Consider the following 27213-nt stretch of genomic DNA (forward strand, 5'->3'; position numbering starts at 1 on the left):
CCTATGAGGTGGTATTACCTGTGAGGGGGGTTGTGTGGGTTGTGGGGTGGGTGGGGAGGTGGGGGTGGGGTATAACCTGTTAGGGAAGTATTCATCTGTGAGGAGTATTACCTGTGAGGGGGGTTGTGTGTGTTGTGTGTGTGTGTGTGTGTGTGGGGGGGTATAACCTGTTAGGGAAGTATTCATCTGTGAGGAGTATTACCTGTGAGGGGGTATTACCTGTGAGGGAGAATTGCTGCTTCAGCTCCGTGAAGTCCATGGGGCTGGACCTGTAGAAGAATTTCTGCCTCCAGATGACCGGCATCTTGATGTAGTCCTTCTGCTTGAACACCAGGAACACGTAGGGGTTGACGTTCTTCGTGGGGTTCTGTGGCCCTTCATACACCTGGATTGCCTGCACGTATACACATGGAGACACTTGACACCTGGATTACTGCATACCTTGATGAGTTATACACCTGGATTGCCTGCACGTATACACATGGAGGCACTTGACACCTGGACTACTGCATACCTTGACGAGTTATACACTTGGATTAGTACACACCCTGATTAGTTATACACCTGGATTAGTACACACCTTGATAAGTTATGACCTGGATTACAGAACACCTGGATTAATTATATAATCCCACACCTGGATTTTCAGTTTACTCAAGTAACAAGCAACACAGGACCCTGTCCCCCTTCTATTGCGTACCTTGTGTCTACATAGCTAGCACACGCGATACTAGCCACACGGTGCAGGTACAACGCTTGGCCCTTGTGACGGTAGCCAGTAGCACAATGTGTGACCCTCGTATGATGACAGAAGCCTGTGTAGGGACAACAGTGACCCTTGTGTGATGACAGTAGCCTGTGTAGGGACAACAGTGACCCTTGTGTGATGACAGTAGCCTGTGTAGGGACAACAGTGACCCTTGTGTGATGACAGTAGCCTGTGTAGGGACAACAGTGACCCTTGTATGATGACAGAGGCCTGTGTAGGGACAACAGTGACCCTTGTGTGATGACAGTAGCCTGTTTAGGGACAACTAGTGACCCTTGTGTGATGACAGTAGTCTGTGTAGGGACAACAGTGACCCTTGTGTGATGACAGTAGCCTGTGTAGGGACAACGTGTGACCCTTGTATGATGACAGTAGTCTGTGCAAGGACAACAGTGACCCTTGTGTGATGACAGTAGTCTGTGTAGGGACAGGGTGTGACCCTTGTGTGATGACAGAGGCCTGTTTAGGGACAACTAGTGACCCTTGTGTGATGACAGTAGTCTGTGTAGGGACAACAGTGACCCTTGTGTGATGACAGTAGTCTGTGTAGGGACAACGTGTGACCCTTGTATGATGACAGTAGTCTGTGTAGGGACAACAGTGACCCTTGTGTGATGACAGTAGCCTGTGTAGGGACAACAGTGGCCCTTGTGTGATGACAGTAGTCTGTGTAGGGACAGGGTGTGACCCTTGTGTGATGACAGTAGCCTGTGTAGGGACAACAGTGACCCTTGTGTGATGACAGTAGCCTGTGTAGGGACAACAGTGACCCTTGTGTGATGACAGTAGCCTGTGTAGGGACAACAGTGACCCTTGTGTGATGACAGTAGCCTGTGTAGGGACAACAGTGACCCTTGTATGATGACAGAGGCCTGTGTAGGGACAACAGTGACCCTTGTGTGATGACAGTAGCCTGTTTAGGGACAACTAGTGACCCTTGTGTGATGACAGTAGTCTGTGTAGGGACAACAGTGACCCTTGTGTGATGACAGTAGCCTGTGTAGGGACAACGTGTGACCCTTGTATGATGACAGTAGCCTGTGCAAGGACAACAGTTACCCTTGTGTGATGACAGTAGTCTGTGTAGGGACAGGGTGTGACCCTTGTGTGATGACAGAGGCCTGTTTAGGGACAACTAGTGACCCTTGTGTGATGACAGTAGTCTGTGTAGGGACAACAGTGACCCTTGTGTGATGACAGTAGTCTGTGTAGGGACAACGTGTGACCCTTGTATGATGACAGTAGTCTGTGTAGGGACAACAGTGACCCTTGTGTGATGACAGTAGCCTGTGTAGGGACAACAGTGGCCCTTGTGTGATGACAGTAGTCTGTGTAGGGACAACAGTGACCCTTGTGTGATGACAGTAGCCTGTGTAGGGACAACAGTGACCCTTGTGTGATGACAGTAGCCTGTGTAGGGACAACAGTGACCCTTGTGTGATGACAGTAGCCTGTGTAGGGACAACAGTGACCCTTGTGTGATGACAGTAGTCTGTGTAGGGACAACAGTGACCCTTGTGTGATGACAGTAGCCTGTGTAGGGACAACGTGTGACCCTTGTGTCAGTGAGTGAGACTTGTTGCAGTGTTGCAGTTATATCCCGGCGTGTGAGTGAGTGAGTGAGTGAGTTAGATTTGTTGCAGTGTTGCAGTTATATCACGGCCTGTGAGTGAGTGAGTGAGATTTGTTGCAGTGTTGCAGTTATGTCCCCGCGTGTGAGTGAGTGAGTGAGATTTGTTGCAGTGTTGCAGTTATGTCCCGGCGTGTGAGTGAGTGAGTGAGACTTGTGCAGTGTTGCAGTTATATCCCGGCGTGTGAGTGAGTGAGTGAGTGAGTGAGTTAGATTTGTTGCAGTGTTGCAGTTATATCACGGCCTGTGAGTGAGTGAGTTAGATTTGTTGCAGTGTTGCAGTTATATCCCGGCGTGTGAGTGAGTGAGTGAGATTTGTTGCAGTTTTGCAGTTATATCCCGGCGTGTGAGTGAGTGAGAGAGACTTGTTGCAGTGTTGCAGTTATATCCCGGCGTGTGAGTGAGTGAGTGAGACTTCTTGCAGTGTTGCAGTTATATCCCGGCGTGTGAGTGAGTGAGTGAGATTTGTTGCAGTGTTGCAGTTATATCCCGGCGTGTGAGTGAGTGAGTGAGACTTCTTGCAGTGTTGCACTTATATCACGGTGTATTAGCTTGATGTTGGAGGAAAGACTGAAGTGATGCAGGACGTATTCAACTTTGGTGAAACCCACGAGAGCGGATGTGATGTGCTGAATAACCCAAAAACATCACCCAGGCGAACTGGGATTCGAACCCACGATTTTACGTTTTTGATATGCCTAATGAACTACTAGGCAATTTACATTTGGCATATTTCCACACAACTCAGGGACATGCTCAAAGCGCTGTTATTACCCCGGTCACTGGATCAGTGTGCACTCAAGAATCATTCTCAGCTCCCTGGGGAGTATACAACCCAAGCTACCTGTTAGGCGATAGAAGGTTAACAACCACCATCTCATCCTACCGGGTACCCATTCACCGTTTGGTTAACTTCCCCTAATTTGTGATATGTGCGCTGTGCATAGGACCAGATGTGAAGCACCCACCTCTCCCGTCGTGACGTTGGAGCCTCTGATGTTGATGTAGAAGCCCTTGATGTTGAGGTAGCCGGGGTCGTAGATGACGAGGGAGAACATGTCCTTCTCCTCCGACTCCCACCAGAAGTAGGGCATGTCTTTCAGCTGGTAGGGGGTATGGACTTGGTCCGACAGAGGGTCGACGGCTATCAGCTGGGAGTGCTGGGAGCTGTACACGTTGCCGCAGGCCTCGTACTTCCCTGCACAAATAACAAGGTGTTTGATGTTAAATTTGTGCATTCTGTTGTAAAACTACACTTGAGGTGAGAAATTAAAAAGTAAATTTGGAAGGGTTTGATTTTGTAATATGGCTTCATTTCCTAAACACGTTGTGCCAAAATAATCCTGTAGCTATTGTCCCTGCAATGTATTCGTTTGCGCCATTTATGTTGTATTAATTAAAATAACCACAGGGGAAAATGTTACCAAGGAAGTTGAGCATTTTCTTGTGTGAGAATTGCCAAAGCTTGCTGATTAACATAACGCCAGTTTAATCTGTACCTAACTGCCTAACTATAGTCATCACGTGGTCTGGCTGCACGGACCCAGAAGTACGACAGATAGGCAGATGCCAACGCAATGAGTCATCTGAACTCCATTTGTTCTCGCTCAAATTCTTGCTACAACATAAAGCTCTCCTTCGTTTTATTTGGTACATTTCAAATAAACCCTTTCGATGATAATATACAGATTATCGAGATTCGTGTTTCATTCCATGTCACTATTGGAACCGTCCTGGAGTCTGCTGATAGAAGACAATAAACCGGCAGAGCTACAGTACCAACATTTCTCAGAGAGCAATCATTTCTTTATTTGTATTTCCTGTTAGCATTTTAGTAGCAGCTTCTTATCTTTTGTATATGTAGCGACCAGTGAAGATCCGGGTTAGAATAGGTTTTCAGCAACCCATGCTTGCCGTAAAAGGCGACTATGCTTGTTGTAGGAGGCGACTAACGGGATCGGGTGGTCAGGCTTGCTGACTTGGTTCATGCACGTCATCGTATCCCAATTGCGTGGATCGATGCTCATGCTATCAATCACTGGATTGACTGGTCCAGATTCGACTATTAACAGACCGCCTTCATATAGCTGGAATATTGCTGAGTGCGGCGTTGAAAAACAAACGAACAAACAAACATTCTGTGTAGCTTTAGTCTCAGACAGATGTGTCGACATGCCCATGACCGTTTCTGCCACAGATAAACTAAGGCACGTTTTATTTAAGTGAACTTTTGATTTCTATTGTGAACAAGAGCCGTGGGATGAAGTCAATGTTTTCGCGGAACCATTGTTAGATCAATGAAACGTTGATCGCATCCATACATTCTGGAAACACTATGATATCATCTCCCACACAAACAATGTTACTGAACTTCGAGACTAGGAGAGAGTCTTAGACCCAAGGTCTCGACACAATATTCACATAACTTTTATGCATAACAGTCGATCTAATATTGTGACAGATATTTTAATGTGTGAGAAATCTTCCCTTTATACCATGTTTCTGTTGTCTGAACCACGCCCGTGCTGAATCGTCGGCTCTCGTGAAGACTCCACCTGGTTAGGCGATGAATATATTCCTATATAAGACGACCCTACCTGGCTGAGCGATGAATGTGATCTCCATGAACCTGTCCAGGTTCTTCTTGTCGTAGTCGCCGCGCTGGAAGATCCTGGAGACGACGCTGTCCTCGGAGTAGGGTTTGGGGTTGTAGCAGTCGGCGCTGAACTCGGACTTATCTCCGCACTTGGACACATACTCCGACCCGAACCAGAACAGCTTGCTGTTCTCTGCACGGCGACGTATGGCGCCCAGACAGGAGGAAAGATCCCATGTTCTCCTGCTCTCGGAACACATAGTGTTGTCACTCTTGTCTGAAAAAAAACCCACATCAATTACACAAAAGATACTTACATACAATTACAATTGTTTTCTAATTTTGGTCTGAGACAGGTTATATTTTCGGTCAGTGCTTCAAAAATGAAAATAAATTATCTGAAAGGAGATTGAATTTTCTTTCTTTTTCACAACACGATATCCATGATGTCTAGCAAAATTGTTTTTCTTTGTCCAGAGACAAAATAGCTTTCCGGGAGTTTAACCATGGATATTGTCCGAATCTACAAGAAGCCCATTAAAGACGTTTTAACAACATTGATAAAAGTTATTGAAGAACTCCATGCTCCACTGTGCTTGCGTTCGTTTTCAAAAACATAGACGACTCTGGTGAAAGCCGCATTGACCAGTCCAATCCAAGCTGACCTTGACTGACCAGTGTCAGCCCATGTTAACTTCCGCTGACCAAGTTAACCCCTGGGGTGCGGTAATCTGGTTAGCAGCCTCCAAGTGACGTCACCGATAAAGCTAATTAGTTTAATGTATTGATTCCATTATGAATATAAGCATGTCAATAAACATAATAAACTAGGAATCGATAGTATATATGTATTCTCATATGCGTCAGGGAAAAACAATAAACTGATTTATGATATAAATACTTTAGAATCAATAATGCATCTTCTATATTTTGAATCTCTGGTATTCTACGTAAAATATGTTTTTGTCATTTAAAACGTATTTAATAATAATAATTTAATACTGTTATTTCAGGAACTGTCCAAAGTCATGCGTGGATAACACTCAGGTTGAATGAAGTCAAATGTCTGGAAACATCTGGCTATGAAATGCATGTTCCAGGACAAGTATACAGCGTCAATGATAAGTTGACAGTTCCAAATTTTGAACACCCACAGTGTATCGTGAACACCCGCAGTGTATCGTGAACACCCGCAGTGTATCGTGAGCACCCGCAGTGTATCGTGTACAAAGCACTTTGTAGACAGGCCGTTCCTCGTCAGCTGACGTGTGTTGTTGTGCCATGACGCGCTGTGATGTGTATTGTTGTGCCATGATGTGCTGTGATGTGTGTTGCTGTGCCATGACATGTTGTGATGTGTTTTGCTGTGCCATGATGTGCTGTGATGTGTGTTGCTGTGTCATGATGTGCTGTGATGTGTGTTGTTGTGCCATGATGTGCTGTGATGTGTGTTGTTGTGCCATGATGTGCTGTGATGTGTGTTGCTGTGCCATGATGTGCTGTGATGTGTGTTGCTGTGTCATGATGTGCTGTGATGTGTGTTGTTGTGCCATGACGTGCTGTGATGTGTGTTGTTGTGCCATGATGTGCTGTGATGTGTGTTGCTGTGTCATGACATGTTGTGATGTGTTTTGCTGTGCCATGATGTGCTTTAATGTGTGTTGCTGTGCCATGATGTGCTGTGATGTGTTTTGCTGTGTCATGATGGGCTGTGATGTGTGTTGTTGTGCCATGATGTGCTGTGATGTGTGTTGTTGTGCCATGATGTGCTGTGATGTGTGTTGCTGTGCCATGATGTGCTGTGATGTGTGTTGCTGTGTCATGATGTGCTGTGATGTGTGTTGTTGTGCCATGACGTGCTGTGATGTGTGTTGCTGTGCCATGATGTGTTGTGATGTGTGTTGCTGTGCCATGATGTGCTGTGATAATGTGTCATGTCCCCCATCTTCAGTACACTTCCTTTTGATTTAATATGTTCCAGTCTTGACACCAATGTTCGGTATGCCTACATATTGATGACAGTGCCGTTTGAATGTCACCTTCCTTGTAACGTTTCAATGTGTCGACGTCTACCAATCTGCCATTCACCCTGCCGTCCACGTCTTCCACGCTGACATTACCCTGGCGTCCACGTCAACCACGCTGCCAATACCCTGTCGTCCACTTCAACTACGCTGCCATTCCCCTGCCGTCAACGTCAACCACGCTGCCATTCCCTCGCCGTCCACGTCAACCACACTGACAATGCCCCCCCTGCCGTCGATGTCGATACGGTCGGCAATGCCGAGAAGTGCACATCCTGCGGACCCTTGAAGATTCGGGTTAGAATCGGTCTTCAGCAATCCATGCTTACCGTAAAAAGCGACTATGCTTGTCGCAAGAGGCGACTGACGGGATCGGGTGGTCAGGTTGATGCGTGTCACCCTGTCCAAAGGGCGTAGATCGATGTTCATGATGTCAATCATTGGATGGATTGCCTGGTTCATACTGGATTATGTATACAGACCGCCGTCATATAGGTGGAATATTACTGAGAACGACGTTAAACAACAAACAAACAAAAGAAACAAACACCCCGCGGACCTTCATTGATGGAGTGCAGGTCAGGTATCACACGCGCTGTGGTGAGGCTGACGCAGTAATCTGCAGGCTGCACTACAAGACACTGTCAGCACCTATCCCATTGACTGAGTGCACTGTCGACAACACCGGCATCTCCGGCACTGCTGCGACATCACGGACGGCTGGCGGAAGGAATGCAGCTCGGTGTCTGTTCCGCTGATCTACATACAGCTTCCCGTTGCTACTGACGTCAGTCAGACTTCATTCATATCCTCACAAAACAGATTAATGGCTGTTTTTTAAATATAAAATATCCTTATGAACTGTTGGAAAGTTAGTGATTGTTTTCGGGTGCAATAACAATATCACTGTTTATACAAATAATGAAATAGTAATAACACCAGACACTTGATGAATAATTGATGTTCACTAAACACGTTCATTTAATACTGGAATATACTGGCATGAATACGCCATTCAGATGACCATATATTTTAACAGAATGCTTAGGGTGTTTAGAAATAAGTTAATATATCATTCCTACATTGGCAGGTGCCAATCTAGACTAACATCTGGTTTCAGAAATAAGCATATTTCCCTCAAAAGAAACAGTTATCAAATTATGGTTAAAGGATATAAAAAGGGAACATAGAGACTGTCTTCATTTTCAGATACTGCAGTATCTAGACTTGCCACACATTATAGACTTGCATGGGCTCTATTGGATATATTTGTTTCAGGATCTGTATGACAAACTATTGCCAGTCCTATGGTCCTCACTCAAAACAACTTAAAGCTTACGCGCTGTTATACAACTGAAATACTATTTCAATGGAAATGGCATTAAACCCATGTCATTCACTCATTCACTACAGGCGTTTCATGCCAACGTTTATGAAATAAACATTGCGTTGTTTGTTTACTTGCATGATCCCATTATAACTCCTACTAGTGTCATCTTCCCGAGGCAAGGGAATTAACTGACTATAAACGTCCAGTTTCCACCTTTGTCGAACTAGGCTGGAAATATGGAGTTATATTTTGGCTGGACTAACGAGTCTATGTATAGTCCAATCAAAATCGCGTAACGAAATCGACATCCGGTTCGTAAACTGCCGTGCAGATTTCGTTCGATTGCAGGATATGCAAAGCAAGTGTACCACCAACTCGGCGTCAACAGATATTTTCCAAATCTTTTCATGTTTTAAATCAAGGTGCTCACGTGATTTGATGCTTTTTGTGAAGTAAGACCCGTTTTGTTACAATATAGATGTTAATTATTGATCAGATCGTCTTGACTGGGCACCGCCAATTTGTTTGAAGCAAGTGACGTGAGAGGTGGAATCTGATTGGTCAATAGGAGGGACACAGAAGGGACATAAATCGCAATCACTGGTGGAGCTAGGATTTCGACAAGGGTGGTTAATGGACTTTTATAGTCAGTTAATTCCCTTGCCAAGGGAAGAGTGATTAGTGTAGTGCTAGTAATCGACAGCACTAACCCAAAAGAAATGGTGATTAACACGCGTTTTTTTCTTTGAAGGTGATCGGATCGCTTCAATAGATTATCAAACAAACACCAGCATCAAATCACGCCTGTCCTCTCGTTTGCATAACGTGAACAGAGCGCGAACTTTGACATATGGTAACATCTCGTGAACTCTTAACACTTCTCCTCTGATCTCGTTCAAGTCCCATTTACCGGCCCTCCCTCCCAGGGAGCGTTACCCAGGCGGCCGGGACGGGGATAAGGAGCGCTCGTCACGCGCAAACATTGACTTTAATTTACGGTCTTTGAGTGACGCAGATTCCTGACAGAATGACCTTGTCAGCTACTGTTGAAGTAATTATCTTGTTTTCGTATGAGATGCCAGGGCACACAACAGCCATATACTCGAGGTTTGTATCCAACCATGAATCACTCGGAAACCATTTCAAGGAGTGAATAGTTAAAAATGTAGGAGTGTTATTAGTTACGAGCAGACATGATGCAGAGTGTGTGTTGAAATACTACGTGAGTCACGTGACCACGCCGTGGACCCATCACTGTACACCCAGCGTCAAAGTAACGACATGTACACCAGCCACAACAACACACCGGGGTTCCACGAAGCCATCCCGGGCCTGTCATTCTAGCATGGAGGCAGTCCATATACGGAGTAGTAGCAGCAGCATTGGTAGATGTGGTAGTAGCAGCATTGGTAGATGTGGTAGTAGCAGCATTGGTGGTTGTGGTAGTAGCAGCATTGGTGGTTGTGGTAGTACCAGCATTGGTAGATGTGGTAGTAGCAGCATTGGTAGTTGTGGTAGCAGCAGCATTGGTGGTTGTGGTAGTAGCAGCATTGGTGGTTGTGGTAGTAGCAGCATTGGTGGTTGTGGTAGTAGCAGCATTGGTAGATGTGGTAGTAGCAGCATTGGTAGATGTGGTAGTAGCAGCATTGGTAGTTGTGGTAGTAGCAGCATTGGTAGTTGTGGTAGCAGCAGCAATAATAAAAGTAAATGTAACAGTAGTAGTAGTAGTAGTAGAAGTAGTTGTTGTTATTGTAGTAGCAGTAGCAGTAGTAGAAGTAGAAGTGTCGGTATCGGTATCAGTAGGAGTAGTAATGTAGTAGCAACAGTAGCAGCAGCAGTTGCAGTTGCAGTAGTAGAAGTAGTAGTAGTAGCAGTAGTAGCAGTAGTAGTAGTAGCAGCAGTAGCAGAAGTAGTAGTAGCAGTAGTAGAAGTAGTAGGAGTAGCAGCAGTAGTATAAGTAGTAGTAGTAGCAGCAGTAGTAGTAGCCGTAGCAGTAGTAGTAGTAGTATCAGTAGCAGCAGTAGTAGTAGTAGTAGTAGTATCAGTATCAGTAGCAGTTGTAGTTGTAACAGTAGTAGTAGTAGTAACAGTAATAGCAGTAGTAGTAGTAGCAGAAGCAGTAGCAGTAGTAGTAGTCGTAGTAGTAGTAGTAGTACTAGTAGTAGTAGCAGTAGTAGCATTGGTAGCAGCATAAGTATAAGTAGTAGTAGTAGCAGTAGTAATAGTATCAGTACCAGTAGTAGCAGTAGGAGTAGTAGCAGTAGCAGCAGTAGTAGCAGTAGCAGCAGTAGCAGTAGTAGTAGCAGTAGCAGTAGTATCAGCAGTAGCAGTTGTAGCAGTAGTAATAGTAGTAGTAGCAGCATTAGTAGCAGCAGCAGTAGCAGTAGTAGCATTGGTACCAGTAGCAGTAGTAGTAGTATCAGTAGTAGTAGTATCAGTATCAGTCGTTGTAGTTGTAGTTGTAGTAGTAGTATCAGTAGTAGTAGTAGTCGTAGTCGTAGTAGTAGTTGTAGCAGTAGCAGTAGTAGTAGCAGCAGCGGTAGAAGTAGTAGCAGGAGTAGTAGTAATAGTAGCAGCAGTAGCAGTAGTAGTAGTTGTAGTAGTAGTAGAAGTAGTAGTAGCAGTAGTAGTAGTCGTAGTAGTAGAAGTAGTAGTAGTAGTAGAAGCAGCAGTAGCAGTAGTAGTAGTAGTAGAAGTAGTAGAAGCAGTAGAAGCAGTAGTAGTAGTTGTAGTAGTAGTAGTAGTAGTAGTAGTAGTAGTAATAGAAGCAGTAGTAGTAGTTGTAGTAGTAGTAGTTGTAGTTGTAGTAGTAGTAGTTGTAGCAGGAGCAGTAGTAGTATCAGTAGTATAGTAATACAGTAATATGGATGAATGGCGGACAGCTTGATTAGCCGATCTGCTTGTTCATACAGCATTCCTCCATTGCCATGTTAATTAACTTAATATAATATAACCTTTAACAAAAACAGTTGCCTGAAACAGAAAGCAATATTAATTCTTGAGCATCTATTGAAAGAATAACGGAACCACAGTTAGACTCACTCCAGGAGGTATTGGTGCATCACATGTGACACAGTCTGCACAGCGACACGACGTGGCGAGTAGTGGTTCTGGTGACAATGGAAATGTTACAACATCCACCCCCACACGCCCAACCCCCACCCCTACAAATGTTTCAAATATTCAATTATATACTCTACATTTACGTCATGCTCGGTCGTCAAAAATAAATAAGCTTTGTAAAATGACTGCCAGAGATGGGATGGTTTCGGACGCCCAACACACCCGAGACATGGCACGTGGGCCAGGCAGTTCTTCCGAGCACGTGAGTAGCGGGTCATTCATGACCTTGACACTTCAGTGAAAGGTCGTCAAATCGCTCTTAGCAATTACTATTGTGGATTTTCATTATCCACAGTAACACGAAAGCTCTGTTGCTTTAATGAAGTATGTGTGATCAGTTCGGGAATGCGCCGTCTACAACGTGATGGACGCCTTGTGGATGTTGGCTTCAAACTTGGTAGAAACTATATTCATTGCGTCTCAGTCTGTGATTGGCAGACTTTGAAACGGTTTCTGCAGACACAACATGCTTACGATTGGCCCCGCACTGGGCGCTCTAAGTCAACAACACACATTCCAGGATCAACTAAGCAGAAACTAGCCGACTCTCCTTACCAAGAGTTCCATGCGACCAGCATAGTACCTCTGCCACAGGCCAGCGCCATGTGACGATTCGTCACATCTTACACAGTCCATTCAAGATATTGCATATGTTTTTCATCTGTTTCATTTTTGACAAGTCTACATATCTCGATAAACATATGTCATAGAATTAACTTTCATTGAGAAATATCCTAAATCGTGACAAACTTTTTCCATTTGCGTAGTTATCCTGTGTTTACATTGGTTGTACGGCTCCACGTGCTGTCATCGAAGCCCTGCGGAGAGCTAGCGAAACGGTCACTTTGATGTATAAATATATATTGTCATGCAACTCACTGTCGCAGTTGTAGCAGCATATTTATATAATTATGCAAAACAATATGTAAAGCGTCCCTAAATACTTGCATATGTCCGTTCTATTCTGATTTCTGAAAAAGCGCGTTTGTTTACAAACAAGAGAAAAGTTCGGTCACGTGATATGCAAATTAGCCTGTGGCAGCTGTGTTATGCTAAGTCACCACTGCGCCGGAGTGTGCAACTAGGCTTTAAGAAATCGAGCCCAAACAGCCAATGAAATAACTGCTCACGTGCTCACCTGCGCCAGGCCACAGGACTTCAAGTTATTGACCAGACAACAGGGAATTGTCTACATAAGCTAATCTGCATGCTCGGCGACCTCTTCCACAAATCAGGCGCTGCAAGAGGGGTCGACATGAGTCACGGGGAGTCTGACTCGGACCAAACGACTGTTTGACCAATCGTGGAGGCAGGACCCCTGTCATCTTCCTTGGTTGTCTGCTTTCTCACTCTACACCATGATGATGATGATGATGATGATGTTAAACCTACTCCTTCCCTCCTTGTCCAATCATTGCCATTACCCAATACCTCTTTGTATTTCGGGGGGGGGGGGGGGGGGGGGGGTATCCTAGTGGTTACGCCGAAGACACGTGTGTTCGTTTCCCACGTGGGTACAAGGTGTCCCCCGCCGAGTGGGTAGTACCATCAAGCAAAAGGTGTTCCACTAACAGGGTGGTATGCGGGTGTTGCCCTCAGATAACCTCCATCAGGTAGAATATAGGAAAGGTCTGACTGGACGATTCTGACCCATGCTGTTTGCTGTTGTGAAATGGTCACCTTGCGCCCAGGTCAAGCCGTTTCCTACCTGTCCAGTCTTGATCAGCGGGAAATACCACGACGGCCATGACCTTGTACAACATCACGAAACACAAATATAAGCATGTGGGTTTAGATGTTTACTTGTACAAAGTTGTTTATGGTTAAAGAAGGAGTAAGGATTGTTTAGGGAGATGAGACTAGGCTGGGCAGTATACAACCATGCTGACATAAGCGTTTGTTTCTTCTATGAATTTCGGGTGTGAAACTGCTCCCAGCTAGTAATATTCCCGCACCCCCACCCTCACCCTCACCATACCCCCACCCTCACCCTCACCCTTACTCTTATCCCCAGCCTCACCCTTACCCTTATCCCCAGCCTCACCCTTACCCCCACCCTCACCCTCACAGTGACAGTCACTTAATCATTTACATCAAGTGAGATAGTCTCATCTTTGTTTTATTCCAGATAAAAAAATAACAAATGCTAAATCATCATTGCAGCGTACACATTAACACAATGATACGGGTGCCTGCTTTCAGGGGTCCGCGTCTGTGCGTGTGTACGTTCGATGGGATGGGACAGAAACTATAAACCTATATAAAACAACCTGTCATCTAAAAATACTTAATGTGCAATCTGGCAGGAAAACATTAGCCACGGATGCAACAAACTGAAAAATAATTAACGAAAGAATGTTAAAACTTGACACCGCATGCAGTAAGGATAAGCGACCCCCGTGCCGTATAAATATTGTAATGCCCGCCGACAATTCAAAGTCAAAGTCAGCTTCTATGTACGTAGAGGAAAGGTGTGTTTGTTTATTTCTGAATCGTTTTTAAACACGTTGATTTTTTACCCATGATATTGCCTCCTTGTGACACGTGCAGTTTGTGTTAGCAATCTAACCCTTGCTAATAGCGCCTTTCAGTGTATGTTCTCACAGATTAAACAGCAGGTGTCAATACACCGGCACATGCTGGAGGGGCTCTGTCTTTATAACATCGCGGTCAAATACTTGCCTTTTGGGGGGTCAATTATTCGGAACTCGTGTTTTTGCCTCAAACATTGGAAATTGATAAGGAGATATCTTTTTACCTTACAATGTTGGGGTCAAGTTCAAATGAACTGAAACGTATTAGAGAAATGTTCTCTAGGAAACGACTTTTGAAATTTCTAAATGATCAGAAACAATATGTTTTCCCATGAACTGAATCAAGCTGTCGTAACATGTTTTTTCTTCTCCTTCTATATAAGTTTACTGTTGCTGTGATTTAGACATAGTATTTATATATACTTTTTAAAACCATTCCTTGTCATTGTGATAATGTTAAATCCTCTACCTATTTTGACTGTGGTTATATTAGTAATTGTCTTATTTTCTTATGTACATATTTAAATGTCATATATTTAGATTTTTTCATATTTTAGCGGTCATCAACTGTGCAATTTGAATTTTATCTGGGATAATTAAGTCTTATTTTATCTTATATTATCTTATCTTGCTTTCACAGCCAGGACCAGGGACATACAGTAGCTAATGGCCAACACCTGTGGACGACCAGCCTCTCTATGTCAAGTGTAGCAACGATCTATATAATAACACTGTAAAATAACGACTTGTGTATTGCACTGTATTCCCTAAGGTTTAACATAGATACTCGCGAGGCCGAAATGACCCAACGCACGCTTACTCCACTCTCTTGTCGGACCATAATTCAAATAGTGACTGACTGTTCGGTTTTCTTTCAAGATTGTTTATATTCCTAATAATAAATGAAATGACCTCAGGTCCGTCCATACGCGTATCCTTGTCTCACGGACGTAACCCCCAACAGTTTGTGGGGCCCCCTCCGTACATAATTATTTTTATCCTATTATAAATTTTATGAATTTAAAAAACTCAACATTTAATTTACATGAGGTGCCACGGTTTGAGTCCAGATCGTACATTGATATACAGCAGGGAACCAGGTACTAGTATCTGCTCATCGGGTTATAGTTGTTCCGCGACTAGTGGATCCGTGGGCACTTGGGAGTATACAACCCAAGCTGCCTAGGGGCGGTAGAAGGTGTTTTACATCCATCTCACATATCAGGTACCCATTTCTATCTGGGTGATCAGAGCCACATTTGAACTAAGTCAGTTGCCCAGGGTGACATCCCAAGTTTTAACACTTGTGTTTCGGGTGTATGTACGTATTCGTGTTTCCACCATCGGACGAGTGGGTTCTTCTCAGTGCTTTATTAGTACGCGGCTACACCCATCATATCTCCCTCATATATCCACCTCAGCCTTTTCGGAGCCTGACAGGAATAGACGGGTCTCGAAGCTTTTTTTCTGGTCTAGATATAATGAACTATCAATAATTTACCATATTTTCAGTATCCCCGCCTTTCCTTGTTGATGTGACTTTCAGATACGTATTTGCGTAGTTACACGTGACCGCGGTGACGATCTACTCCCCCCAAACTAGGTTCCAAATCAATTAACCTATCAGCTTCATGTGATACCGTGACATCTAGAATCGCTCACAATCACGATAAGCATCCACACAAAAACCTTTTTAATTCAGCCTAACACACCACCATAATTTCTTTTCTCTATAGTAACATTGTGATAATATTTGAAAAATGTTTTGAAATATTTTGCGACCTTTTCAAAATTAAACACCCCAGGTGTGTTGTACATGTAAAAAGCCTTGCAGTATATTTACTCCCGGCGGTTTTCCAGGCGGTGTCACGAACTCCTCACTGCTGGCGTGCAGATTTTTAACGTAACCACATCTGAGAAATTCAATGATAAAATAAAGAATGACTGTGTTTAAGTAGCGCTTGATATGTAAACGATATGTTTGTCTTTCAGTACGTATTTATTTTGCTTTTTACTTTTTCTTGTTGCAAGATTTTTAATTCTGTTTATGCTCCACGTTGTTGTGCGTGTAATTAAAATATTTGGATACCGGTTCTGTAAATTGTCATTTAACTCGTGACTTCTCCACTTCAATATAATATTCAGAGAATCGTAATGATTCAATATAGAAATGCAAACAATCGGAGAAGATACATAGACGTTATTGACATAAACATATAGCAGCCACAGCAAAACTATGACAGACACGCTGTTCCCTGTAGTTATGATCTCATATTAACAATTAGATTTTTTATAACAAATATGTATCGACATCCTGACAACGCACTCTTGAAGTAATGAGGTACATAAGATACGTGACAGAGTTAAAATGTAAATTACAAAATTTAAAAATTTACTTATCACTCACAAATTACAAATCTAGTAGAATCCTGTGCTATATGAAAACAACAGAAGCAATTGTGCTGCAGGATGGAAGTACAGACTGAGTGACATGACAAATGTATTTCAGGCTTCTGGGTCAATGTTGGGAAGTGGACAGGCCGAGTTACGGAAAACTATTTTTTAATCGACAAAAGCGTCAGTGTTTCCTCCTCCCAGCGGGCGGTTAAGCCTGATGTGCCGATCTTTGATCTTCTTATGTATGTGAAAAACTGACAATCTTATTATTCGTCCATAACTACCTTACATAAGACGTCTGTGTAAATAAAATCAAAACCCTTTCCGTCATCAAAGAAATATTTGCTAAAGCAGAGTCCATTGTACGATTCCGACAATATCACAAGCATGTATTTATGACTAGCTGTTTAATAGGGAGGATACCAGGTGTTCACAAAGGTGAGCGTATCCTGCCCCACCAGTGCCACCCGTCACAAACACACGCAAAGGCAAATGATTTTTCTCAAATGAAGCAACACGGTAACAATGGTACAAGTCAAAATAGGAAATACATCATTGTGGTAACAGCTGAGGCAAAGAGGGAAGTAGGATAAGAGCCCTTATCGGCCCACTGGGAATATCAAATTTTATAGCTGCGGAAAAATTGAATGATTGGTTTGAAAAAGATCCGACATGTTGAGATTACTGACAACTCGTCTTCCTTCTTACTCAGCAGCTCGGGACCCAGCGTGTGTATTTGTACCTTATGTTTGTGATGACGAAAATCAGATTGTGTTAAATACTTTCTTATGTTTAAATATTAGAAAATTGTCATTCCATGCACTACCCGTCTGCCACCCGTCTACCATTTGTGTACTCCCGTCTACCGCCTGTGTCATTCCGTGCACTACCCGTCTGCCACCCGTCTACCATTTGTGTACTCCCGTCTACCACCTGTGTCATTCCGTGCACTACCCGTCTGCCACCCGTCTACCATTTGTGTACTCCCGTCTACCACCTGTGTCATTCCGTGCACTACCCGTCTGCCAACCGTCTACCATTTGTGTACTCCCGTCTACCACCTGTGTCATTCCGTGCACTACCCGTCTGCCACCTGTGTCATTCCGTGCACTACCCGTCTGCCACCTGTGTCATTCCGTGCACTACCCGTCTGCCAACCGTCTACTATCTGTGTCATTCTGTTCTACCACCTGTGTCATTCCGTGCACTACCCGTCTGCCACCCGTCTACCATTTGTGTACTCCCGTCTACCACCTGTGTCATTCCGTGCACTACCCGTCTGCCAACCGTCTACCATTTGTGTACTCCCGTCTACCACCTGTGTCATTCCGTGCACTACCCGTCTGCCACCTGTGTCATTCCGTGCACTACCCGTCTGCCACCTGTGTCATTCCGTGCACTACCCGTCTGCCAACCGTCTACTATCTGTGTCATTCTGTTCTACCACCTGTGTCATTCCGTGCACTACCCGTCTGCCACCCGTCTACCATTTGTGTACTCCCGTCTACCACCTGTGTCATTCCGTGCACTACCCATCTGCCACCCGTCTACCACCTGTGTCATTCCGTGCACTACCCGTCTGCCACCCGTCTACCACCTGTGTCATTCCGTGCACTACCCGTCTGCCACCCGTCTACCACATGTGTCATTCCGTGGATTACCCGTCTACCCGTTTTGGTGTGAGATAGGACTAAAGGCATGTGACAGATATTGCCACGTGTGCATATTTCCACTTGACGACGTTCATAAGTACAGACATTCTTCCTATTGTGCTAACGTATGTTCTAGAAGAACGACTGTCTCGTGTTGAGCTTAACTGACTACATAGTGTGAAACTGGCAAATGTGCTGAGTCAAGGTGCTCGTCTGTCCCCTTCTTCCTTTCAGTGTCTATACGTCAGACTGTGTCTTGAGCTCGGTCTCTCGCCCCGCCCCCACTGTTCGCTGTACAAACACACACAGAGCCAAAACAACTCACGTTCAAAGGATTATCATGTTTCTTATCAAAATGTGTATTTAAAAAACAAAAATGCTACGAAAAATTCCTTTCAGCAAAGTATATTATAAACACATGATATTTCGTATTTTCCAAAACATGAGATTAATAAAAATACTGATACAGGAATGTTCGAGTTGGAGTTGAGGTTTGCGGTTAGCCTGGAAATAGAGTTCAATATATCAATCCACTGTCAGTAAGATCACACATGTTCAGATAACCATAGACTTATCTTTAGACAATCATATATTTATGGTCAGGACAACAATGGGCGCACCCCCCCCCCCCCCCCCCCCCCTTATTATTTCGAAAAAAATCTTTATTATTTCTGTATAAATTACCACCAAAGACAATAAATAGATCTTAATTGTGCACCCCCCCCCCCCCCTCCTTTTAAAAAAAGCTGTATCCGCCCATGACAACAATATATTTATGGTAAGACAATGATTTGCTGAGACTTTAGCCTACACTACCAGGCCTGCTGGGGGAGGTGGGGAAAGGTGGATCGGGAACACTACTTTTTAAATTCAAAGTTTGAATGCGCGTTTCATGAATAGTTTAATTTCCTGAAATATGGCCGTTTGATTGTAGGACGTAATTATGCCAACAGTTAAATAGGAACATACTTTTGGTCAAACTTAGCGCTAATTCTTTGTTCAATGGGTTTTTGTTTCAGAAATAGTACCGTTTGTAATAATATGTAAACTCGTTTATTGCAAGACGTGCTTTTCAACTTGATGTATTAACTCAAGAGTCGCGCGAGAGTATATCATGTAGAGGAATCATAGATTGGAATATACTCCCCAAGCTATACTTAACCGCAAAACGTCACCCCAAGTAACCTTTCATGAAAAGTTGTCATTTAAATATCTGGGTAATTTTTGTCAATAATTTATAAAATTTAACATTACCTTGTCCGGAAAAAGGAAATTTGATGAAAAACAACAGCAAAGCAGATGACAATAAAACCGATCGCCCAAACGCATCACGGCAACGACCATGGTAACCCGATGCACGTGAAATTGAATGCAAATTGAAATGTACATGCGTTCCCCCAATTCTTGCCCTATAAAAATCCACCCAGATCGGATAACATTCATTCGTTATTGAATTGCTACCACATGCCAAGATTAACAAGAAATCAGCGAAATCAAGCCCTGGGACGATTACAAGCTGGACAAACCGCCCGGCAAGTAACCAATGCATTTCAAGTCCACGTGAGGACCATATACAGGCTCCAGCAACGGTATCAGACCACCAACAGTACAGATGACCGACTGACGTCAGGATCGTCAGATTGTGCGACAGCATCTTCAAGATCGCTTTGTTGCTGCTGCGGAAACTGCTCGACAGGCCATCCGCAACACATTAGTGCGGACACCGTGCGTCGATGATTGACGAGCAGACACCTCCAGTGTCACAGTCCACACCGAGGACCCATTCTGGCACAACCTCATCGCCGGGACCATCTTCAGTGGTTAACACAGCACCAGCATTGGCCACCAGCAGTGGAGAAGAGTCCTCTTCTCAGACGAGAGCCGTTACTGTATCTCAACAGCAAATGGCAAGGAGAGAGAGTCTGGCGACGCCGTGGGGAACGTTATTCGGATGCTTTTGTTGTTGAGTGGTGTGGGATGGAATTAGTCTTGCACAGAGGGTCGGCCCTGTGGTTTTCCAGAACATCGGTCCAGGGAGAGGCGATGGTGTTACAGCAGCTCAGTACATTGAGCAAGTCTTGAGACCGCACGCCATACCTCATTTTGGCACGTCGCCGCAACAACGAGCTTCAGCATTATAACGCCCGAGCCCACACTACGAGAGCAGCAAGAGTCTTCCTCCGGCAGAATGGCATTAGAACCATGCAGTGGCCTGCCCTCAGTCCCGATTTAAATCCCATTGAGCACCTGTTGGACGAGATTCAAAGACGGCTGAACCACGTCCGACCAAGGCCGACAACTGCAGCTGAACTGCGTCAGGCGTTCCTCAGAGTGTGGGCTCAAATGCCTACGGCCTTCATCAACCGCCACATCCATTCCATGCATCGAAGTTGCACGGCAGTCATCAATGCACATGGCGGACACACGAGATACTGACTTCACTTGTCTCAAAGTATGTTTACAGTGTTTGGACAAATAAGGTTTCTCATATATCTATCCAGGGTTTTGCGGTTCAGTATACTATGATTATGAACAACGTAGTTGAGTATAGTTATGGTTCTACATACAAAAAAATGAGTCATTTCTTTAAGTGTCCTTCCACAGTGTCTCTGAATCTAGATAGGAAACAGATTGTCCAACGGAGAGACCGGTAGTAGAGTTGCTTCTGTTGACGGGCTGAGAAACACGACTTCCATCGTCACATGATGATGATGATGATGATGACGATGATGATGATGATGATGATGATGATGGTGGTGGTGGTGGTGGTGGTGATGATGAAAGGTACACGTCACATATTGTGGAAGACAGGTTATGGCATGTTAGTACCGGGGTTGCCAGTGGGCTGTCAGTCTTGTAGAGAACATATAGGATGCCAAATCCTCGATTTGCATGTGTTCCATTATTTATGGACATTAGTATATCACTGACTCCAAGAGGACGGGGACATTGATGCTGCGTTGTAAAATACCATTCATTTGAAAAGGGGAAGGGGGAATCCTAGCAGCTGCAGTACTCGCTCTTCAGGCCCATGGCCCGGACTCGGTTCCCTCCACAGGATCAAGGAGCGGGGGTCCAGTCTTCCTCATCACGCCGTAATGTATATATTTTAATACCAATAATATGTGGACGTATATTGCGCTAAACTCCTTACACAAGATGCATGCTCAAAGCTCTAACATTATAACCCCGGTCAATGGACCAGTATACAGTTGATTGTACTCATTCTCAGCTCCCTGGGAAGTATACAACCCAAGCTACATGTGAGGCGCTACCGGGTACCCTTTCACTGCTGAGTGAACAGAGGCACATGTCGAACAAAGGCACTTGCCTTAGGAGATACCACATGCAGTGTGGGGCAGGACCGAAGCCCTAGGCATTTTCAGGTGTCAAGCGGCAGAAAGCTGTCAGCAATCCAACTATCCAAGGCAGTACGGTACAAAGCTAGATTTATTGAAAGCAGTACGGTACAAAGCTAGGTTCATGGGAAGGCAGTACGATACAACGCTAGGTTGATGGAAAAACAGTACGATACAACGCTGGGTTGATGGGAAGGCAGTACGATACAACGCTAGGTTGATGGAAAACAGTACGATACAACGCTAGGTTCATGGGAAGGCAGTACGGTACAACGCTAGGTTGATGGCAAGGCAGTACGGTACAACGCTAGGTTGATGGCAAGGCAGTATGGTATAAAGCTAGGTTGATGGCAAGGCAGTACGGTACAACGCTAGGTTGATGGCAAGGCAATATGGTATAAAGCTAGGTTGATCGCAAGGCAGTATGGTATAAAGCTAGGTTGATGGCAAGGCAGTATGGTATAAAGCTAGGTTGATGGCAAGGCAGTATGGTATAAAGCTAGGTTGATGGCAAGGCAGTATGGTATAAAGCTAGGTTCGTGTAAAAACAGTACGATACCAAGCTAGGTTGATGGAAAAACAGTATGGTATAAAGCTAGGTTGATGACAAGGCAGTACGGTACAAAGCTAGGTTCATGGCAAGTGTGGTTTTGAATGAACCTCTATTGTATCATAAGGCAAACTTCATACAGAAGACCCAACGTATGACGTAACTATATAACTGAAACTTTCAAATATTTGGAATATATATTCATTTTGGTGGTTGTTTTATCTGTGTTTGGAGTCTTTGAATGAAGCGATCTGAAAACAATATGCTGACAAATGTACTAGTGGTTTATAAATGTAACCGCCATACATGCTTATACAGTATCTGACACACGTAATACCCAGTTGTAAAACTCTAAAAAACCATAAGTTGAACACCTTATGTTAAAATTCTATATAATATACATTGAAGTGACCCTTCTTATATTGCCGTCTTTATTTAATCCCCACTGAAGGAATTGCTTAACGCCTGACAATGCGATCTTATGCCGTAACAAGCTTACCTGGGCATCAAAGCAAGCCGACATGTCGCTGACCTAGCACGTCTCTTTGTTTTCAACAGGTAAGTTTTACATATCGGAAGTGTTCCGAGTGGACAGCGGAAGCCAGCAAGTGAGGGCAGGACGACTGTAGTACAAATCAGACAAGCACCGCTCATCTTGTGAGTCATTCAACATCGTCAGCCACCAGCACCCAGGGAACACGGGGGATGAATAGCAGCGAGATCAAACACAATACTCCCCACAATACTTCACAGCATGTAGCTCACATAACTAACCTTTTTCTAAACAATGCTTTATAAAATTCTTTAAAAAAATCTTAATAAATAGGAAAATAATATTTTAGTTTTAATGATCGCTTCTCTGAAGGAGGCCTTTGTGACCTCTAGATTCAGTTAACCATTGTCATTAGAAGACTGCCAATGGAGCAGTCGTCATACAAGGTGTTAGGGATGGTTTTGTCAGCCAGAAAGGTCTGTGTGACGTGCCATGGGTAGATCTTGTAGTGTCACCTTCTAAGGTCTGGGTAGACAGTGGGATAAGTCGTGGGTGGATCTCGTATTGTCACCTTATAGGGTCTGGGTAGACTGTGGGATAAGCCGTGGGTAGATCTCGTATTGTCACCTTATAAGGTCTGGGTAGACAGTGGGATAAGCCGTGGGTGGATCTTGTATTGTCACCTTATAGGGCCTGGGTAGACTGTGGAATACGTTGTGGGTGGATCTTGTATTGTCACCTTATAGGGTCTGGGTAGACAGTGGGATAAGTCGTGGGTGGATCTTGTATTGTCACCTTATAGGGTCTGGGTAGACTGTGGAATACGTTGTGGGTGGATCTTGTATTGTCACCTTATAGGGTCTGGGTAGACTGTGGAATACGTTGTGGGTAGATCTTGTATTGTCACCTTATAGGGTCTGGGTAGACAGTGGGATAAGTCGTGGGTGGATCTTGTATTGTCACCTTATAGGGTCTGGGTAGACTGTGGAATACGTTGTGGGTGGATCTTGTATTGTCACCTTATAGGGCCTGGGTAGACTGTGCGATAAGCCGTGGGTAGATCTCCTTGTATGGTCAACCAGCAAACACTGGGAGTCAGTGTGACGTGCTATTGCAGTGGGGTCTTGGTAGCACAGTGGGTTTATCTACCGACTCCCACACAAGGTACAGTTTGATGCCCGGTCTCAACGATGGTCAGTCCGGCAGTGACCGGCAGTGACCAGCAGTGACCGGCAGTGGCCGGCAGTTACCGTCAGTGGCCGGCAGTTACCGGCAGTGACCAGCAGTGTACGGGTGGTGAACTAGCCGGACAATGAAGATCTAAATCGCTACTTCGGCAACGATTACAAATAGTTCTAATAGTTCGTAACTACTGTTGAAAATAATGCGAGCTGTACATATTTGGGATCAAAACTATATATAATCATTTATTTGTGCACATTATCAAAAATATATTCGAGAGACGGCAGTGGGAGGTAGTTGGTAGTCAGTGGGCTGCAAAATATTTACTCGCGAAGTTCAGGTGAACTTGAAAGACTCTTTTATGTCTGTGAATCCCTGCAGTAGCTACAGTCTTCAATGGGGACAATCCCGGGCCGTCGCCGTTAGATGTGAGTGAGTGAGGTGAGTTTTACGCCAATTTTAGCAATAGTCCAGCGATATGACGGGGGACAACAAACATAGGTTTCATTCATTTTACCCATGTGGGGAATTGAACCCCGGATTTCGTCATTACGTGCGAACACTTTAACCGCTAGGCTACCCATTCGCTACCCCACCTTTAAAACATGGAGATCGTAAATGGGTAAACACGTATTTAACGAAAACACTTTCGTGTATTACATTACCCTTGAAACATTTCTTAATGACATGCCAAAAAAGTATGTTCGATGCAATTCCATATTTTAACTTGTACTATATGTTCCCGTGTTTTTTTTCAGGTAATCAATTGCCTTGTCTGTGCATGTGTTTGTGAGGGCCGAGGATACGCTCACCTTTTCGTGAACATTTGGCATTATCACTATTTGATAGATATTCATTAACACATGCCCATGATATAGTCGGAATCGTACAATGGAATCTGCTTTTAGCAGACATGTGTTATGAATATTGAAAGGATTTTAACCATGAAGTTAAACATGACACGCTCGGGGACATTTGTCATAAGCCGGGATCGAGACCTTACAACACATTATCAATGACACTTCATTCACAAGGGTTATATATTTTGGTTGTTAGTGTATCTGCATCCTGATCGTTAATTGACTGATTACATGATCCCCCCAGCCTCAGTACCTGGAGCAATCCATGTCTAACGTAATGTAACCCCCGCTATGTCGTCTGTAATGTGGGCGGCTCCTACACATGCCTAGAAGGATCATCTGCAGGTAGATCTCCCTACGCGAGCCACGCAACCAGCTGGTCACAGGATAAACATACGTAAAATATGTCCCGCACATACTTGTCCTGATTGGCTCCTGTGATGCAGTGTTTGGGCGACTCAAGTGTGTACGAAAGGTCATGATTCGAACCCCCAGTCCCACAATCTATGAGGGAGAAGGGGTGTGTGCGGTGTGTGTGTAGTGTTGTGTACGGCAGGGGGTGTAACATGTTAACTTATCAACGGTATTTCAGAAACGCATCATTTGCATGTAGACAGTGGAATGAACCAAAACATGGTGACGTCATAACTATTTCTATAATTCTCAGTCCCCCCATCTGGGACCAGTGGTCTGTACGGGGTGGGGTGTACATGGAGGGAGGGGGTCACATACTAACCAATCAATACGGTAGTTCATATACCCGCCATTTGCAAGTAGACAGTGGAATAAGCCAAAACATGGTGACAACATAACCAATTCTATAAAAAATGTGTTTAACAGACAATCTTGTGTGCTCACCTGCCCAGGCTCGCCAGGCGGTGGTTCTTCCGCCACTGTAGCAGTAATAACAGAGAAACTGTATTCAGTTGTATAACAAGTGTTGGATCTACGTCACCTTGGATGGTTACTGTCATTTCCATGTATCAACCTTATAGAGCAAGATGGGCTGATGCAGGTCTTACATGTGTTCACTTTGGTGAACCGCTGGGTCACCGGCATGGAACGGACAAACCAAATGTCAGCATGAAGGCAAACCTGGATGCGAACCCGTCCTGACAGTATACAGACACACCTCAGGGCACAAGGAGAGGTTTGTTCTCGTCAATCACAAATACACAGAAGACACAGCTCTTCCACGGAGCTGATGTTTGATCAATATAAATTGTCAATTCAAGAGGATAACCTGTGTAGATTATTCGCCAAAACAGATTCCATCTGCTGTAAAGGGCAAAACAGCTGTGAAAATATAACTTGACCACTGACAATCAGTGAAGACACCAGGTGTTCGCAAAAAGGGTAAGCATGTCCCGTCCTACTGGTAGCTCCCGTCATTCACATAATTTGCATAAATTGTAAGTATTTATTGTCTGACGCCACAGCAGCACTGGGCAGTGTGACGCTGCCGCATGTCATGTACAAAACACATGATTAAATAGTATAGTACTATTCCAATACATGCCTAAGGGCTAGAGGTTGCGTGTCAGCATGGACATGGCTGGGATGAAGAACGACACACATGTACATTCGACCTGCTGGCGATGGTCACACATCGTCCTGATCTACAGCTCCCCACACCAGTAACGTACGGGGTCAGGCAAACGTGTAGACAGTCAGACATCGTCCTGATCTACAGCTCCCCACACCAGTAACGTACGGGGTCAGGCAAACGTGTAGACAGTCAGACATCGTAAAACAAAGGTTTGAGATGCTATCATCGCTTCTCAAAGAAGGCCGTGAACCTTTTTTAATTATTGTTATTGCGTGTAAGTATACCCTGCCACGACAAGGACAAGGGACGCGATCTGTCTTCCCTCCATCTGATGTGCGGGCAGTATGTAGGAACAGTACTGACAGCATTTACAAATGGAGATATATCTGATTACTCTTCATAACAAAATTTAAACGATCAATTTAATTTCTAGATGAACCTAGTACCCATTGGCAGGCAGACACAACCACACGTACCCGCATATACATAGTTCGTTGACTTACAATCACATAGGCATTTACCAATAGAAAGGCGAGCTCTCGCTGAAAGAACATATACATATATCAAACGACTTCCTACCTTTCACATAGGACGTTGCAGCCCCTTTCAACAGAAGAAACGCTATACATAATTGCCGAAAATCCATCCTTACTGTCCCACACACGAATCCTTCCCGACACTGCTGTTACAACACCTTGCCTCAGGGGAGGTTTTAGTTTTATAAACGTACAAGTCACATGACCAGGTCACATGACTTGATTGATCCGGCAAAGCTTAAGCACGCAAAGATGTGTATTCTGGTGTCTGAAAGCGTAAATAACAAGTCACCCAATGGCCGTCCCCAGATACCGTTGTTATATACGCACCTTTCTCACATTGTATATTCCGTAAACCTGGGACTGGAAGAAAGCTTTTATTGTTCATCTTGGAGGTTAACGTCAGTGCTTTTTAGTTTCTTATTATCTTCAGCACAGGTGGATTTTGAATGAAATGATAACAAAAGTATAATAGACCTTTCCCATGTGAAACAAGTCATCAATTAAACAAAAGCCAGCACCCATTTAACAACGGTCATTATCTTACTTAATGTAACGCTGTGTTTATTGAAAGGCCATGGCTTCGCTTAGCCTCGTGTATGTCATGTACGGCGTCCTACAGCTAGTAT

General features: G+C 44.2%; 1 protein-coding gene across 1 annotated transcript in view; it reads right to left on the reverse strand.

Moving 5' to 3' along the window:
• LOC139458602 (uncharacterized protein C56G2.4-like) overlaps positions 1-26694 on the reverse strand; it is a 34323-nt gene extending 7629 nt beyond the window's left edge. The window contains exons 1-4 of the mRNA XM_071240031.1: positions 26628-26694; positions 4997-5272; positions 3368-3597; positions 220-394 (exon numbers count right to left, since the gene is read on the reverse strand). Of these exons, the coding sequence (XP_071096132.1) occupies positions 220-394; positions 3368-3597; positions 4997-5272; positions 26628-26694 (748 nt within the window). The remainder of the gene's footprint in view (positions 1-219; positions 395-3367; positions 3598-4996; positions 5273-26627) is intronic.
• Between the last annotated feature and the right edge of the window lie 519 nt (positions 26695-27213).

Source organism: Haliotis cracherodii, unplaced genomic scaffold (assembly GCF_022045235.1).
Source record: "Haliotis cracherodii isolate W230 unplaced genomic scaffold, xgHalCrac1.p SCAF_1, whole genome shotgun sequence".
Classification (NCBI taxonomy): domain Eukaryota; kingdom Metazoa; phylum Mollusca; class Gastropoda; order Lepetellida; family Haliotidae; genus Haliotis; species Haliotis cracherodii.